At 40.7% G+C, this 16522-nt stretch overlaps 1 protein-coding gene, 1 long non-coding RNA gene and 1 pseudogene across 3 annotated transcripts in view; 2 read left to right on the plus strand and 1 right to left on the minus strand.

Annotated features, from left to right (window-relative positions):
• Window positions 1-6174, minus strand: part of EPRS1 (glutamyl-prolyl-tRNA synthetase 1) — a 67388-nt gene extending 61214 nt beyond the window's left edge. The window contains exons 1-2 of the mRNA XM_082426133.1: window positions 5988-6174; window positions 2173-2257 (exon numbers count right to left, since the gene is read on the minus strand). Of these exons, the coding sequence (XP_082282259.1) occupies window positions 2173-2257; window positions 5988-6033 (131 nt within the window). The 5' untranslated portion in view covers window positions 6034-6174. The remainder of the gene's footprint in view (window positions 1-2172; window positions 2258-5987) is intronic.
• The window catches only part of LOC309644669, a 546086-nt gene that overhangs the window by 234080 nt on the left and 295484 nt on the right, over window positions 1-16522 (plus strand). The window lies entirely within an intron of this gene.
• Window positions 6237-16502, plus strand: LOC309644164 (serpin B4 pseudogene; annotated as a pseudogene). The gene is made up of 2 exons (XR_014268362.1): window positions 6237-6366; window positions 11916-16502. The product of XR_014268362.1 is annotated as a serpin B4 pseudogene (transcript).

A 16522-nucleotide genomic window follows, 5' to 3' on the forward strand; every position in this document is an offset into this window, starting at 1 on the left:
AAGTCTACTGAAAAATCAGTCAGAAACACAGATACCTCCAAACCCTATTCTGCAGAGCTTGGCTACTCCTCTTACCCAGTCCTGGCAAAAACCGGAGCCTTATTCTCTAAAGACTAAAACCGAGGGTCTCTCAAATGGGGGAAATGTGGCACAGGTGCAAGCTGGGCTACAGAGGTAACAGAGAGAATAAAAGAACACGCGATACTGGATGCTGAGACCCTCAGCCTTCTTCCCACCCTCAGCTCCCAGAATATTCTGGCACCAGCTCTCCTTCACCTTCCAAACAGCAGACTGAAAGTCTTCTCTGGACAGATAATCTGATCCACCCAGGCAGAAAAGAACCAAGGATACTGACACCAGAAGTTCCTTCAAATGAGCAGCTCAGTCAGATCGCCCCAGAGTAAAGCTCAGAACTGACAGGTTCACCTTGGAGTTCAGAACTTGTAAATAGCTTTACTCTCGCAGTCAAAATCTAAGAAAACCGTAAGGGGTTACCAAATATCTGAAGAAAGCCTTTAACTTAAAAGGTGGCAACCAAAACAAACACACAGATGTAAACTGAACAAATCAAGGAATAGAAAACTTTAAAAGTAAGTGAATAAATTTCCTCTGAGCAATGAAAAAACACAGTGCAATCATGAAATAAGAACAGGATACTGTATCTAGATAATAAATAACAGAAAGCTCAGATACAAAAAATGTAACAGCAAACATGAAAACTCAATAGAAAAATGGGATAAAAAAGTTGAAGAACTCTCCAGAAAGTGAGGAAAAGTGAAAAATAAAAAGGAAAGTGAAGGTGACACTTTAAGAAAATAAGAGGACTAATCCCAGCATCCACATAAAGAACAGAAAATGGAAAGTTATCAGAGAAAAAATTTCTAATTCCCCAAAAGGGATTTCTAAGTTTCCACACTAAAGGGAGCGATCAAGCACCCAGAAGAACAGATTTGAAAAGTAGATCCAGACTAAAGCATATTATCGTGAAATTTCTAAATACTGAATCCTAAGGGAAGATGTCCACAAACTTCCTGAAGTCACACAGAAAAGATAGGATTCAGAAAGGCTTCAGAAGAGAACAAAGCAAACAACAATAATTCCACGGAAAAGTAAAAATTGTACATGAAAAGCAATCATAGTATGTGGCTCAGCAGTGAATACAACTTACAGGACCCTCCCAGTGTAAACACTAAATGGTGACCCAATCAAAATTCTGATGCAACTGCAATGGGAGGAAGGAGGACACGGGGAGTGGAGGGTGCGTTTGTGTGAGTGAGTGTTTTGCATACGTTGCCCTTCCCCAATACAAGTCTTTCTGTCAGTTTATTATAGACCATTTAAACCATTTTAGAATCTGCATCCTGCTTGAGAATACCCTTGAAACCCTCTTTCAATTTGGTCCAAATTCCACGATCTGGCAAAGTATTCTTAAAAGAATCTGAAACCAGGTTGTGTTTATTCCTTAGTTTCGTTAAACGAGAATGTTTCCCTTCCCAGTTCTTTTAAATTCTTTTCAGTGGGTTCCAAAAGAAAGAGATAAGTCCGAGTGCACGCAATCTTCCCTATATCCTGGGATGCAAATAACCCATCTTAATCAAGAACATACAGTATATGCTCATTACAGAAAATTTTGAAAACACAGAGAAGCAAAAAGAAAAAAACAACCCCACAATTCCAAAACTCAGAAAGAAATAATACTAAAAGTGCTGTATACTTCTCATTTTTTTCTTTGCAGATATGTAATTTTACATTTATGTCTTGCTTTTTCACTAACATTAGATTATGAACATATCCATCATTAAAAATTCTTCATAAGCCTTTTTTTCACAGATGCCTAATATTCTATGCTGTGGACTTCCAAATTTATTTCCTATTATTACTGATTTTAAAAACTTCCAATTTTCCACCAGAATACATTACAATAGAATTAAAAACCCATATATATAAATCTTTCTGTATATCTCTAGTTTCTTTCTGACAGATTAGATATGTGATCAGATAGTGTGCTGACAGATATGTCTCTGGATATAGTTCTTTTAGAATGAGGAAGAAAGTATATTTCTTTTTAGGGACCGTTTACCAGTTAGCAAGTAAAACAAGCATACACCATTTAATCCTAAATATTTTAAAAATGCTGTTCAGTACTGAAAACCAAGATATAAAAGCACTTACTCAGATACACGAAGAATATTCTCTTTCCCTTCTTCAACAGAAATGCTGACGTTGCCTTTCACATGTTCTACTGCCAACAAAGCTCCTAAAAATGAGATGAAAAGATTTCTCTTTGTAAACAGTGTGGTATTTAAAACCTGAATCATAAAGCAATGAGGATGAGTCAACAAACCAGTATTAAGACCTGCAAGGAGTAAACATTTTTCCCTAGAGTCTGTAGACGCAAAGTATGGCCTGCTGGTCTTGGAGAAGTAACAAACCAGAAACCATTCCCTGGCATAATCCAACTGCTTTTGAATATACTCAGTGTCCAGTTAGGGACACTGAAATTAATCTTTCCTTCTCTCAGGAGAATAGAAGAAATTAGAATAGTATCTTGTATAAAAGCTATTGTTGATAGTATTAGAGTGATTACTATGTGGTAGGGACTGTGCTAAATGCCTTACAATCATTATCATTTTTAATCTTTGTAGTAACCTTAAGAGGTAGGCACCTTTACCTCTGTTTTATAGAAGAGAAAACTGAGGATTGGAGGGGTTAAATAGCTAGCCCAAAGTCCTTGATTAATATGTGGCAGTCAGGATTTGAACGCAGGTCTACGGCAGTCCAGAACTCACATTCTAAAACAGTGATACGTGCCTCTCAACACATCATAAAGTTTACTAAATATTCATTAATCCTTTGTCCTTAATTTATCTAAGATGGACAACTAGTAACCAGATACTGGTTTCTAAATACCATGCTCCACTGGAGACAGGGCTGTGGTAGGGAAGGTACAAAATAAATCTGGAAAATTTCATTGTGCTAAAAAGCAAGAAGTACTCAAAGAATGATAAGAGATATGCCAAAAGGACACAGACGTCAGCTTGCAGGGGCTCCCACTAGCAAATAGGGCCAATTTAACCACTAAAGTAAATAATCTAAGTTTTAGAGTACTGACACCAAAGAATCCTATACAGCAAATTTTGAAACTGAATTCCTATTACAGGCAACAAGATAGATGAATCTCAAAGAACTATCCTATATACAAAAGAATAGTTTGATATGACTCAATGTATATGAAGTTCTAGGAAAAGCAAAACAATAGTGACAGAAAGCAGATCAGTGACTATCAAGGGCCAGAGATGGGGGAAAGGGATTGACTGCAAAGGGGCATGAGGGAACTTTCTTAAGTGAGGGAAATATTTTATTTCATTATTTTGGTGGTTACAAACTGTACATATCTGTCAATCAATTTACAACTTAAAATTGGTGAACTTTATTATATGCAAGTTACAACTCAATAAAACTAATTTTAAAAATAAAAATTTTTAACTTTAAAAACAGAAAATGAAAAATAATTCGGAGTATAACGTATTAAGTTTTGTTTTGCTATGAATTTTTTTAAACGAGAAAAAGATCTTCTCACAAAAAAATGCCAACTAATACATGTGGAAAGAATGGCAGAATGGAAGGTCACCATCCGGCATCATCTTAATCATAATCAAGTTGGGCAGGAAGCACCAACGGATGCTGAAACCAGTGGGTAAAGGTTTGATGGGGAGGGAAATGTTTACATGGTCCCAGAGCATCTCCCCACAAAATGCCCGTTAACTGCAAAACGGAAAACTCTGCAGTGGGGAAAGCTGTCAGACACCATCTTAAGTACTCAAGATTAGATCATCAGTAATGGGAGAAACTCAGGTACCAATTATTGTGCTGCAATGAAGAACAACGAATTGTTTCTATGCTATTTCTGCCAAAGATGTGTAGCCTGAATCTAGTCATGAGGGACCATGACACACCTGATCAGGGGACATTCTTTAAGTAAGTGGCCTGTAATATCCAGAGAGGTTAAACCTTTGAAAGACTAAAAAAAAACATCCCAGATTGAAAGAAACTGGGGAAACGTGATGAGTAGGTGCAAGGTATGATCCTAGATTTTGATCCTTGCACTACGGAGATGGATGAATTGTATCAATGTGTATTTCCTGATTTTAATGGTCCTGTGAGGTCATATAGAGTTTTCTTACTTAAGAGAGATGTATATTGGAGTATTCTGGGGTGTTGAAGCATCATTATCTGCAGTATGCTCTCCAAAGGCACTGGAGAAAAAATGTTCTTTGTTCTATTCTTATACCTTTTTAAGTGTGAATTTATTTTAACATTAAAAAAAATGGTGAATGCATATAAAATAAGGGAAATTCTCACAATGCAATCTGTTTTTCTGAATGTTTCATCTAATTATATTGATTATTTAAAAACAGAATGTATTTGAATTAAACAATTGGCAACAATTAAATCAAAAACAAAAAAAGGAGGGACAGAAGCAAATAGAAATATATATTCTATAATTGGTCTATAGTTCATAATGACAACAAATTTCTTTAAGATCCTCTTCCAGAATACTGGCAGATGTGATTCTCAGTATTATAATTCACTAAGAAAACAGATCTATCATATTCAGGGTGATTTTCTAAATTACATCAGTAAAAACTACAGCTATTTATTGAGTATCTACAGTGTGTCAGGAACTTGACCTGCAGTCTCATTTGACTCTGGCAAGCAACTGTATGTGGGAGATATTATTCCGTGTTTCTCAAACAAGGAAACAGTGGAAGATGCCAAACAAGGAACTTGCCAAGGTTCCACAACTAGTAAGTGGCAGTCAATATGGACCTGGTCTCCACGAACCAAGTGTCGTTGCCCTTAACCATGAGGTCACACTGTCTAGTGCTTTCCAACTGCAGAATCAAACCCAGTTCTTTCAGAGTTCATTGATTTGTGTGAGGTTAGCCCATAATTACTGGAACCAATATGCTAAAACATTATCATTTTTTAAAGTATTTTAAATGGCTATTAAATTGTGTTTTTTGTTCCAACAGGCTCAAAACACCCTGTAATGAGAATGTACTGAGTAATCATCAGCCCTATGTGGGCAACTGTATCTAAACGTCTAGGCCTCTCAAACATTAGAAAAGTACTTGCATGCATATGTTAAGAAATGCATTAACAAATAAGAGCTCAATAAACTGATTATTTTTTGTAATTTCTGAAAGCAATAGAAAAAAACAGCAGAAAGCCTAAGCTATCTATCCACAGTAACCTTGGCCACGTTGAAAATGCAATTCCAAATCGAATTTAAGATGTAGCAGGAAGATGACAAGTCCGACCTTTTCTCTGACGTTTACTACCTCCATCGGATGTGTAGTAAACCAACCCCATCAGTCCGCAGTGTACTTGGGTGTTCCAGCAATCACCCTTCCACCTTTAATTAATATAAATGCAACCTCGGTTAAAATTTTAAATGCTTCTACGACCATCTTCCTCGTTCCCTTTGAACCCAATGAAACGTAAAGAAAAGTTAAGTCAAGGGGATTGAAGATCTTTTCTGAGGACGAAGGAAGGGAGGTAAAGATAAGTGGATTTAGGGGAAAACGCTATAGGAGGGTGGGATTTCAAGTTTTAAAAATGTTATTTCTACGCCCGGTGCTCGGTCTCCAGGAGACATCATTTCTAAAAGGGAGAGAAGAGTAAGCTAGGAGTCATCCCTCTGGGAGAGAAGGTCCGAAGCTGAGCCTCGGGTAGCCCTGCCCCGACTCACACCGCGCCCACCTTCACGCCCCAGAAAAATGTCTTCAGGAGCAGATCCACCTGCCAGGGACAGAGGGCGACGGGCGCGGAGCCTACCCCGTGTACACTTCGGGGGTGAGAGGCAGGCCTAACCTCCCAGACCATGACCGTCACTGCGCCAAGCCTGGGCGCGGCGACTTTCCCCGCCCCGCACCCTCCCGGGCTGATGCAACCCACACAGGTTGGCGGCCCCGGGCCCTTACCCAGCGGAGGGTCTCCCGAATTCACAGTCAGACAGAGCGTCGCCATCTGCACTGCTCCGTCGGTCTACCTGTCAGTGCGCCTGCCCTGCCACCCGAAACACCCCCGACTCGCCCAAGGCGAGAAGGTGCAACGTGTGCGCACGCCTGACGCTGCGGAAGCCTTCGCCCCTCCCCCGCGCCGCAGCCAGCGTCTTGGCGCACAGCACAGTGCGTCATCACCGCCCGCCGCAGCCGTCTGGCGGCTGCTCTGGGGACCTTCGACCCTACTCCGGGCATCTAGGGTCACGAGGGCCAACGTGGCGTTTCCAGCCGCTGAAGGGGGAGAGACTCTGAAACGCACGACGTTTTTCGACAGTTCGTAAAGCGAGAAAAGTAAATGGTAAGACGGTTTCTGCAGTGTGATGGGCGTTCACCGGAAGCCCAAAACAAAACCCACAAACGGGTGGTATACTTGAGGCAGGAGGTAGATGGGCGCCCCGCCCCCAGGGTGAGCAATTGGAGTTCGTTCTCTGTGGACAGAAACACCGAAATACCAATAGCAGGGCAGTCAAGAGAGGAGGCTGGGCCCTGCGCAGGTAAAAGATAAGAGACCATCTATTGGGCTTCCCTGGTGGCGCAGTGGTTAAGAGTCTGCCTGCCAATGCAGGGGACACGGGTTCGAGCCCTGGTCTGGGAAGATCCCACATGCCGCGGAGCAGCTGAGCCCGTGAGCCACAATTACTGAGCCTGCGCGTCTGGAGCCTGTGCTCCGCAACAAGAGAGGCCGCGATGGTGAGGGGCCCGCGCACCACGATGAAGAGTGGCCCCCGCTTGCCACAACTAGAGAAAGCCCTCGCACAGAAACGAAGACTCAACACAGCCATAAATAAAAATTAAAAAAAAAAAAAAAAAAAAGAGACCATCTATTTCTCCTTCTCGAAGTCGAGGAGACCTTCCCGACTAGAAAGCTCCTTGGAGGTCAAAAGGGGAGTGATGGCTGAGAGATGCGTGTGCACATGGGAGGACTGTGAGATAAACCAAACATGGACTCAGAACCAGGAGAATCAAAATGATTGGCCAAAGGGAACCCAGAAGAAATGTCCCTTATTAGTGATTTAAACTACGTCAAGGGCACGACTCTCTCTCTCTCTCCCTCTCTCTCTCTCTTTGTCTCTCTCTCTCTCCCTCTCTCCCTCCCTCCCTCTTTCCCTCTCTCTCTCCCTCCCTCCCTCTCTCTCTCCCTCCCTCCCTCCTTCCCTCTCTCTCTCTCTCCCTCTCTCTCTCCCTCTCTCCCTCCCTCCTTCCCTCCCTCTCTCTCTCCCTCTCTCTCTCTCTCTCTCCCCCTCCCTCTCCCCCTCCCTCCCTCCCTCCCTCTCACACTCTCTCTCTCTCTCTCTCTCTCTCTCTCTCTCCTTCCCTCTCTCAGGGTCCTCCCATGTGTCCATCCACATGTCCTGTACTCTTTTCCTCCTAATAAACACTTTACTTGTTTCACTGCTTTCTGTCTTTGTGGGAATTCTTTTCTGCAAAGCCGAACGGCCAGGGTTTTGTCACTGACCACCGGTCTAATTGCTAGGATTTGGTGCTCTTTGACCCAACCTCAATCTCTGGCCGGAACCGAGACCCTGCTTCAAGCCACTGCAGGCCGAGGCCACCCGAGATCATACTGTTGGGGGGCACTGTATGTAAACACAAAAAAAGTCCTGGAAGCATGTAGACCAACAGCCATGGTTACACTGGGGATGGGGGAGGTTTTTCTCATGTTTTCTCAGTTCTTTCAAAAGAAGAATGTATTTTCAAAAGTGATTTTCATACTTGAATAATAAAGGGCGTATTTATAAAAAGCAATGCTAAAAGCCATTGCCCCAGTTTGTCTTGGCTCTGTTTGCCTGGGCTGTGCAAGGGTGCCTTTTAGAGGGTCGTCAGTCCTCCTCTTAAACCTGTGACGTGTGTGCTGGCGAGTGTTCTGCAAGCATACTCCAGGGGCTGGTATTAGAGCTTAAGGGACCAAGGACTGATTACAAAAATATCTCAATTTCCCAAAGACATCTCTATTATCACTAGGGAGTGAGTGTTGCTTAAATTAAATATGAGCCTTGAGTGCTTAATACAGCTATAGAGGCGTTATCCGTGCCTGTCCTAACCCACTATCAGAGATGGCTCCGTCTTATATATGGCCATCCTCCAGAGTAGGTAAGGTACCTGCGTCAGAACAGGACCAATCCCCTTACCCCTACCTTCCTATTAGAATCTGTAGGGCTGGGATCCATAATCTCATTTTATCAAGTCCCCCAGGTGATCCTACGTGTACCACACGGCGCCTTTCTACCTCTTTGTTGAAATTGATTTCCCTTCTGCACACTCTGCTAGCTCTCCACATTCTTGTCTGCTGAAACCTTATCTTAGACGTCCTTGGATTCCCCACAATGCCCGGCACATACTAGGGGTCCTTCCTACTCTATCATAATTGGTACAGGGAAAAGGACAGAAAGTCATTGATTGCTGGGGCAGTGGGGAGTGATACAGAATTGACTTTGAGGACTTCCCTAGTGGCACAGTGGTTAAGAATCCGCCTGCCAATGCAAGGGACACGGGTTAGAGCCCTGGCCCGGGAAGATCCCACGTGTCGCAGAGCAAATAAGTCTGTGCACCACAACTACTGAGCCTGAGCTCTAGAGCCCGCAAGCCACAACTACTCAGCCCACGTGCCACAACTACTGAAGCCTGCGTGCCTAGAGCCCATGCTCCACAACAAGAGAAGCCACAACAATGAGAAGCCCGCGCACTGCAACGAAGAGTAGCCCTCGCTCACTGCAACTAGAGAAAGCCTGTGTGCAGCAACAAAGACCCAACACAGCCAAAAATAAATTAATTAATAAATTAATTTTTAAAAATTGACTTTGAAAAATATAATTAAGAATTATGAAACAATGAAAATAAATTTGCGGGACTTCCCTGGTGGCGCAGTAGTTAAGAACCCGCCTGCTAATGCAGGGGACACGGGTTCAAGCCCTGGTCTGGGAAGATCCCACATGCCATGGAGCAACTAAGCCCATGCACCAAAACTGCTGAGCCTGCGCTTTAGAGCCTGTGAGCCACAACTGCTGAGCCCGTGTGCCACAACTACTGAAGCCTGCGTGCCTAGAGCTCGAGCTCTGTAACAAAACAAGCCACGACAATGAGAAGCCCGCGCACCACAACTAGAGAAAGCCCACGCACAGCAACGAAGACCCAACACAGCCAAAAATAATTAATTAATTAAAAAACAAAACAAAATTGACTTTGAAAAATATAATGAAGAATTATGAAACAATGAAAATAAATTTGCGGGACTTCCCTGGTGGCGCAGTAGTTAAGAACCCGCCTGACAATGCAGGGGACACAGGTTCAAGCCCTGGTCCGGGAGGATCCCACATACCACAGAGCAACTAAGCCTGTGCGCCACAGTACTGAGCCTGCGCTCTAGAGCCCACGAGCCACAACTACTGAAGCCCTTGCACCTAGAGCCCGAGCTCTGCAACGAGACAAGCAACCACAATGAGAAGCCCGTGCACCACAATGAAGAGTAGACCCTGCTTGCCGCAGCTAAAGAAAGCCCGCACGCAGCAATGAAGACCCAATGCAGCCAAAAATAAAAATAAATAAAAAATAAATAAATTTTTAAAAGTAAAATAAATTTGCATCTTTTATCTTACAAAATTTAGATATTCTTGCAACTATGTGTTAATTCTTATCTTAGAACAGAATAAATTAGATATTGAATGTTTCTTTTTATTGTTTGACTTTTGCTGAGCAAAGGGAATGAGGCAGGAGCTTTGGGCCAGGAGCCTAAGAGCTGTCCTTGTGGAAAGCACTGCCCACAAGTGCCTAGAAAGGGCTTAAGAACAAAATTTTACATTTTTGCCTATTAGTGACTCACTACCAAACTAGAATCGGTTTTATTCATCCCATTTTAGGGCAAATGCAGAAATGTGGGCCTGCTCTTTGACCAGCTGGTTTGAGGGATATCAGGAAAACAGGTCTATGAGAGACTTGCAAAATGGAAAACAGTCACCTGGGATCTTACCAAGTTTAAATCATACTTATTACATTGCCTTATCTTGTTCTGAGGAGTAAATCCTTCAATTCCTGACTTAGAAACGTGATAAAACAAATCATTTTAATTGTGGAAAGCAAACAATAAGAATGTAAAAGGAAGGTGACATCAAGAGAGAAGCTAGAACACTAAATAGATGGCATGAAACCCTATTCACCTTCTTGGGATGAGCTAAAAAATTGGAATCAAAGCCAAGAGGAAAAATATTTACTATATGTTGAGGAAAGCACAACTGTGCTAATACAGAGACCAGAATTAAATTAAATACAGAGACATTCTCAAGGTTTCTTATAGAGAGGGCACCATAAAAGGTTTCAACACATACTACAGTAATTTTGATACATTGTTCATTCAACAACATTTTTTAAGTTAACATTTTAACTATGTGCCAGGCAGTGTTCTTTGTGCTAGGAATATGTAGTGAACAAAAATAAGGTCTCTAAATTCGTAGAGCTTACATTATAGTGGGATGAGGCAAAAAATAAACCAGCTAATTTCATAAAATAGTAAGTTTTATAAAAACAACAAAAGGATATGATAGGATTAAAAGGGATGAAATCAGAGAAGGGGAACTTCAGATACAGTTGTCAAAGAAGACCTCTTTGAGAAGGCATGTACACTGAGCCCAGTCCAATGAGAAGGATCCAAGTATTCAAAGGTCTGATGTTTCATCACTGGAGGGAAAGTTGACTTACTTCTTAAAGAAAGATTTGTAGCTCCTGCTTTGGAAATCTTTCAGATGCAAATCTCTGATATAAACCAGCCCACTATTGTCACTGAACCTGAGCCCTCCAATGCTAAGAGCTATGCATTATTCATCTTTGGGCCTCCAACATTATTCACTGCGCTTGACTTATAGAAGGGTCTCAATAAATGTTGAGTTGAATGAATGAGTGGATAAATGCATGTAAAGCAATCTATAGTATACTATGCTTGCTCAATAACCCACCTAATAACACACGTGAAGACTTAAAAACTAAAGACATGAGTTAAATGTACAGTGCACATATGGATTTGTAAGAACTGGAGGAGGAATAATTTAGTTCCTTATCTAACAGGATTCTTGATGCTTTAATTATAAATTGGTTCCTTACAATTAAATTTATGTAACTATTATTGCTCCCCTTATTTTAATATGTGATTCATTTATTTTCAATAGAAAAACAGAAATTCAAAGTAAGTTTTTCTGTTTATCTCTTGCTCTTAACAAATCACCACAAAATTTAGTGGCTTAAAGCAACACCACCATTTTATTAGATCTCATATTTTTGTGGGTTAGGAATTCGGACAGTCCTTGGCTGAGTAACCAATAGAAGCCCCAAGTAACATCAAGTGGGGTCTTTTGGTGCTATTTAACTAGAGGTTAGGGTGGTTGAAATTGCAAAAACTTTACTCACCTGGTGCTTAGGATAGGAAGTCCGGAAGCTTAGGCTCAGCTGGACGCTGCTTACTCTCCACGTTTTCTCAGGTACTTCCCATGTGATACAACAAGCAGGGTAGTAAGACATTATAAGTTGTGGCTGGCTGCCCCAAGAGTGGAGGTTCCAAAAGACCAAGATGAAAACTGCAAGACTTCTCCTGATCTATCTTTGGGAGTCACACAGCATCACTTCTGTGGCACTAGATTGGTGACCAATGAGTCACAGGGCCCGCCTAGATACAAAAGAGAGGACTATGCAAAGGCATGAATACCAGGAGGTGTGTTTCATTGGGGACTGTAGTGGGCTGAATTGTGTCCCCTGGAAAAGATATGTCCAAGTCCTAGCCCCCAGTACCTCTAAATGTTAACTATTTGAAAATAGAGTCTTTGCATATGTAATAAAGTTAAGAATCTTGCGATGACCTCATCCTAGACAGGAGAAAGAGATTTGACACACAGGGGGGAAAGGAGATGTGAAGACAGAGGCGGGCATTGGAGTGATGGCAGCCACAAGCTAAGGGATGCCAAGGATTACCGCAAACTACCAGAAAGGAGGAGAGAGGTATAGAATGGTCTCCCTCAGAGCCTTCAAAGGAACCAACCCTGCCAACACCTTGATTTCTGACTTCTGACCTCCAGAACTGTGAGTGAATAAATTTCTGTTGCTTTAAGCCACCAAGTTTGTGGTCATTTGTGACAGCCACTCTGGGAAACTAATAGATGGGCAATCTTTTGAGACTGGCTACTACAAAGTTTAAAAATTCCTCAGCGTCTTACTGTATACAGTAAATCATGTTTATCATAGTGTCATTGATAACAGTTCTCTACTCTTGGCTGTGCCTCTTTCTTATAGAAGGTAGTGCAGAGAAAACTGTAATTATAAATGTCATGATATGTGCCATATTTAGCAGACACTAAAAAAGAAAATGGTGTTTGTGGATAACTTACTTTTCTTTATAACTGCTGAGGAAAGCACTATGAAAAAGTTCATGTGTACTGTGAAGACAGTGAATATTCACTTAGTGAATATGTACTGTTTTTAAGTTTAAAAGGTATATTTTATTTTAAAATATTTATAGGCAAAAATTCTGCAGTTCAGTAATTCGTGGAAAAGAGAAGCTTGAGGTGAAGAAAATATAGATCAGAAAATTAAAAGCATAATAGGTCTTTAGTTTGAAAATACTAGCACATGACTCAGTGAAGCAAACACCCAATTTGCATTTGATCTGTTTCATAAGTTCAAAAAGTCAAAAGAGGACAATATTTTCTTTTCCCGTCAGTATCTCATCAGCCTTAGGCCTGCTCTGTGTAGAAGCCTGAGAAAACACTGCATTCAAAATTAAGGTCCTTTACTTTAATGAACACAAAATTAAGAGCTACAATAGATCATGCTGAAAAGTCGGGAAATGTGCATCCCCAATTTTGAAAGCTTCTGAATTAAAGAAACCCACTGATACATATTGAACTGAACATCACCAACAGACTCTAAGGAGAAATGATGCATCAATTTCTTTAGGAGTACTTGAATAATGTTAAGAAATTTTACCTAGTCAGTGTGGAATATGCTGGTTTTGTAAATGCTGTAGAAGAAAGTAAAAAGATTAATTCCTGGGTGGAAAGCCAAACGAATGAAAAAAAATCAAGAATCCATTTCCCAAGGGCTCTCTCAGCAGCTCTGCCATCCTGGCTCTGGTGGACACAGTCTATTACAAAGGGCAGTGGGACCAGGACCTTGATAAAGAAAATAAGAAGGAGACTCTTGGCTGAACAAGGATGTGAGCAAATCCATGCAGATGATGAAACAAAGCAAGACCCTTCACTTCACCTTCCTGAAGGATGTGCAAGCCAAGATCCCGGAAATACCATAAAAAGCAAGCATGATTTTGCTGATCCAAGCATGACTTTGCTGCTGCCAAATGAAGTAAATGGTCTACAGGAGCTTGAGGATAAACTCACCACTGAGAAATTAAGAGCCTGGGCAAGCTCACAGAACGTGAACAAGAGTGATGTGGATTTGTACTTACCTCAGTTCAAAATGGAAGAGAGCTAGGACCTCAAGGCCATGCTGGGAGCCATGGAGACGGCGGACACCTTCAGTCAGTAGGACACTGACTTCTCAGGCATCATGGTGTCTAAAATCCTGCACAAGTTCTACATGGAGGTGACTGAGGAGAGCATGGAGGCTGCAGCTGCCACTGGTGTGGAAACTGTTCTAGCATCATTACCAATTTATGAACATTTCTGTTGTGATTACCCTTTCTCTTTATCAAGCACAGTAAAACCAACGGCATCATCTTCTTTGGCAGAGCTTCTTCCCCTTAGATGCTATTAGCCTGTCACTACTTTTGGGAAAAGATCACAGAGTTGTTCCAGTAAATTGATTGCTAGAAATAATAGGTTCTCTTTGATTCATTTTCCTTTCCAATATCATAGTCATCACTAAGAATTTAATAGTTGAAATAGAATGTCAGGCAATCTCTCTCCACACACAAGAGAAACCCTCTTTTTGTCCCATTAAAATTCCCTTTGGACAAAATGTTCAACTTTAAGATAAGGTAAGGGGATATTTCAATACTGTTATCTTCTAAATTTGAAATATTGTTCTGTCTGTGACCTGTTTTAAATGAACCAAACCAAATTACACCTGCTCTCCAAACTTGTTAACTTGGACACTTTTTTATTTTTGTACTGCAATACAAAGCAGAACATTCCAGGGGCCCAATGACTGGTTGAGTCCAGAGATGCTTTAAGAGTTCAGAAGAGAGTGGGACTGTTTACTGGTGAGATTAGTGCTAGGAAGTAATGATACATATTCCAGTTGTTTAGAGTTTTCCAGTTTTATTATTCTTCCCAGTCCCAGATTATTAACCATAGTCACCATGCTGAGCATTACATCCCCAGATCACTGATTTTGAGAAGCATGGAATCATCAAGGAAAGGGATGTCATCAATAAAAACAATAAAAAGAGTGTAGAGCTGTGGTACACAAAAAGAAACCTGCATTCAGGAAAGCGAGAAACAGCAGTAAGTGTCTTAGATCTTGATGTCACTATCTGTTAAATGCTTTTATTTGTTCCAAGAGTTTTTTTTTTAGTTATGCTGAGTTTTCTAGATAGATATTTTTTTCTTTCTATGCAACATTTGTATCTCTGAAGGCTTATCTCTTTCATTGTTTAGGACTTCCAGAATAACACTGAATAGGAGCAGTGATAATGTTGAACAAAAGCATATTTGTCTGGTTGCTGACTTTAGTGAGAATGTCACTATTTCACTATCAAGAACAGTGTTTGCTGCTGGTTTCTTATAGATACTCATTATCCAGTTAAGGAAAATTGCTTCTATTCTTAGGTTAACAGGATTTTGTTTTAAAAAGTCAAGAATAGGTATTTTCAGCATCTACTGAGATTCAGACAACATACTAACCCTTATTATTTTGTACATGAACAGGATATACGGAGATGAAAGACAAAGTCCCTGCCCTCAGGAGCCTAGTCTTATCGGTGAAAAAGACAGATCAATAAAAATTACTATACAGGGGGATACATGCAGCTATAGAAAAAAATATGTTAATTCTAAAAACATTTTGGAAATGAGAGTAAAAATAATAAATAAATGTTTGCACAAAGTACAAAGGTAGCTAAGAAGATGGAAAATGATTATCCATGGTGAATGGGGGAAGGAGGAGAGAATAGTAAAGGAAAGCTTCCAATAAGAGATAACCCATCTAGGGGATGGAAAAAAGAAGTCAAAGGACAACATGAGCTAAAACGTGGGTGTATTTGGAAGCTGCATATATTTGGAAGCTGTGTGTATTTGGAAAACTCTGACTAGTTCATTATGGCCAGAATGTAAAATACTTTGGCAATTCGAGATTAAGAGGCTGGAAGGTAGGCAGAGCCTAAATTATGCAGAGTTCTACATATCATGATGAGGAGCAAGATTTTATCCTACGACAGGAAGTCAGCAAAGAGTTTTAAGTAGCAATGAGAGATACGATGAGGATTGCATCTTATAAGGATGCCTTTGACAGTAGCAGAGCAGGCGGACTGGAGTGGGCACAACTGATGGCAGAAAGATCAGTTAAGGTGTTAAGTCCATATGAGAGAAGATGAAAAAGGCCCAAACGAAGGCACTGGAAATGAGAATTGAGAATAGAGAACAGGTTTCAGGCATATCTGGGAGGTAGAATTGATGGTAACCGATAAGATGCTGTGGGCGGGGTGGAGATAAGATGCTGGAAGCAGGTATGTCTAGTTTTACTGCTAGATTTCAGTTGGATGCCTGGGTGGATGGTTACATCATCTTAAGAAGGGAAGACAGGAGGGAAAACAGGTTTGGCAAAGTATTTGTTCCCAGACTGTTTTCTGAGATTTTTGTTAGATGCCTAGATGTCAATATCCTGTAGCAGTTGCATATTATAAATCTGGGGCTTAGTTGAGGTGTTCTTTAAAATGATACCAATACTGTATATATCACAAAATGATCACCACAATAAGTCTACTTAATATCTGCCACCATACATAATTACAAATATTTTTTCTTGTGATGAGAACTTTTAAAATCTACTCTCCTAGTGACTTTCAAATATGCAGTACAGTATTATTAACTATAGTCCCCATACTGTGCATTACATCCCCATGACTTATTCATTTTATAACTGGAACTTTGTACCTTTTGACCCCTTTTCATTTATTAGCTGAAATGTCTTGCTGGAGATGTGAGTGGTTGTTAAAATTGTTGATAAACCAGAAAGAGGATATAGGGAAGTGCTATACAGTATAGTAGACACTAGCCACGTGTGGCTATTTTTTTCTAACAGCTTCATTAAAATATAATTCACATACCATACAATTCACCCGTTTACAGAGTACAATTCAATGGCTTTTAGTATATTCAGAATCGTCCAATCCTTACCACAATCAATTTTAGAACATTTCATCACCCCCCAAAAAAGCTCTGTACCTTTCAATAGTCACTCTCATTTTCCCTCAACCCTTAAAATTTAAAAAAAAAAAAAATGGTTTTTTTTTTTTTTTTTTT

The sequence above is a fragment of the Balaenoptera physalus genome, assembly GCF_965194825.1.
Source record: "Balaenoptera physalus genome assembly, chromosome: 1".
NCBI lineage: Eukaryota > Metazoa > Chordata > Mammalia > Artiodactyla > Balaenopteridae > Balaenoptera > Balaenoptera physalus.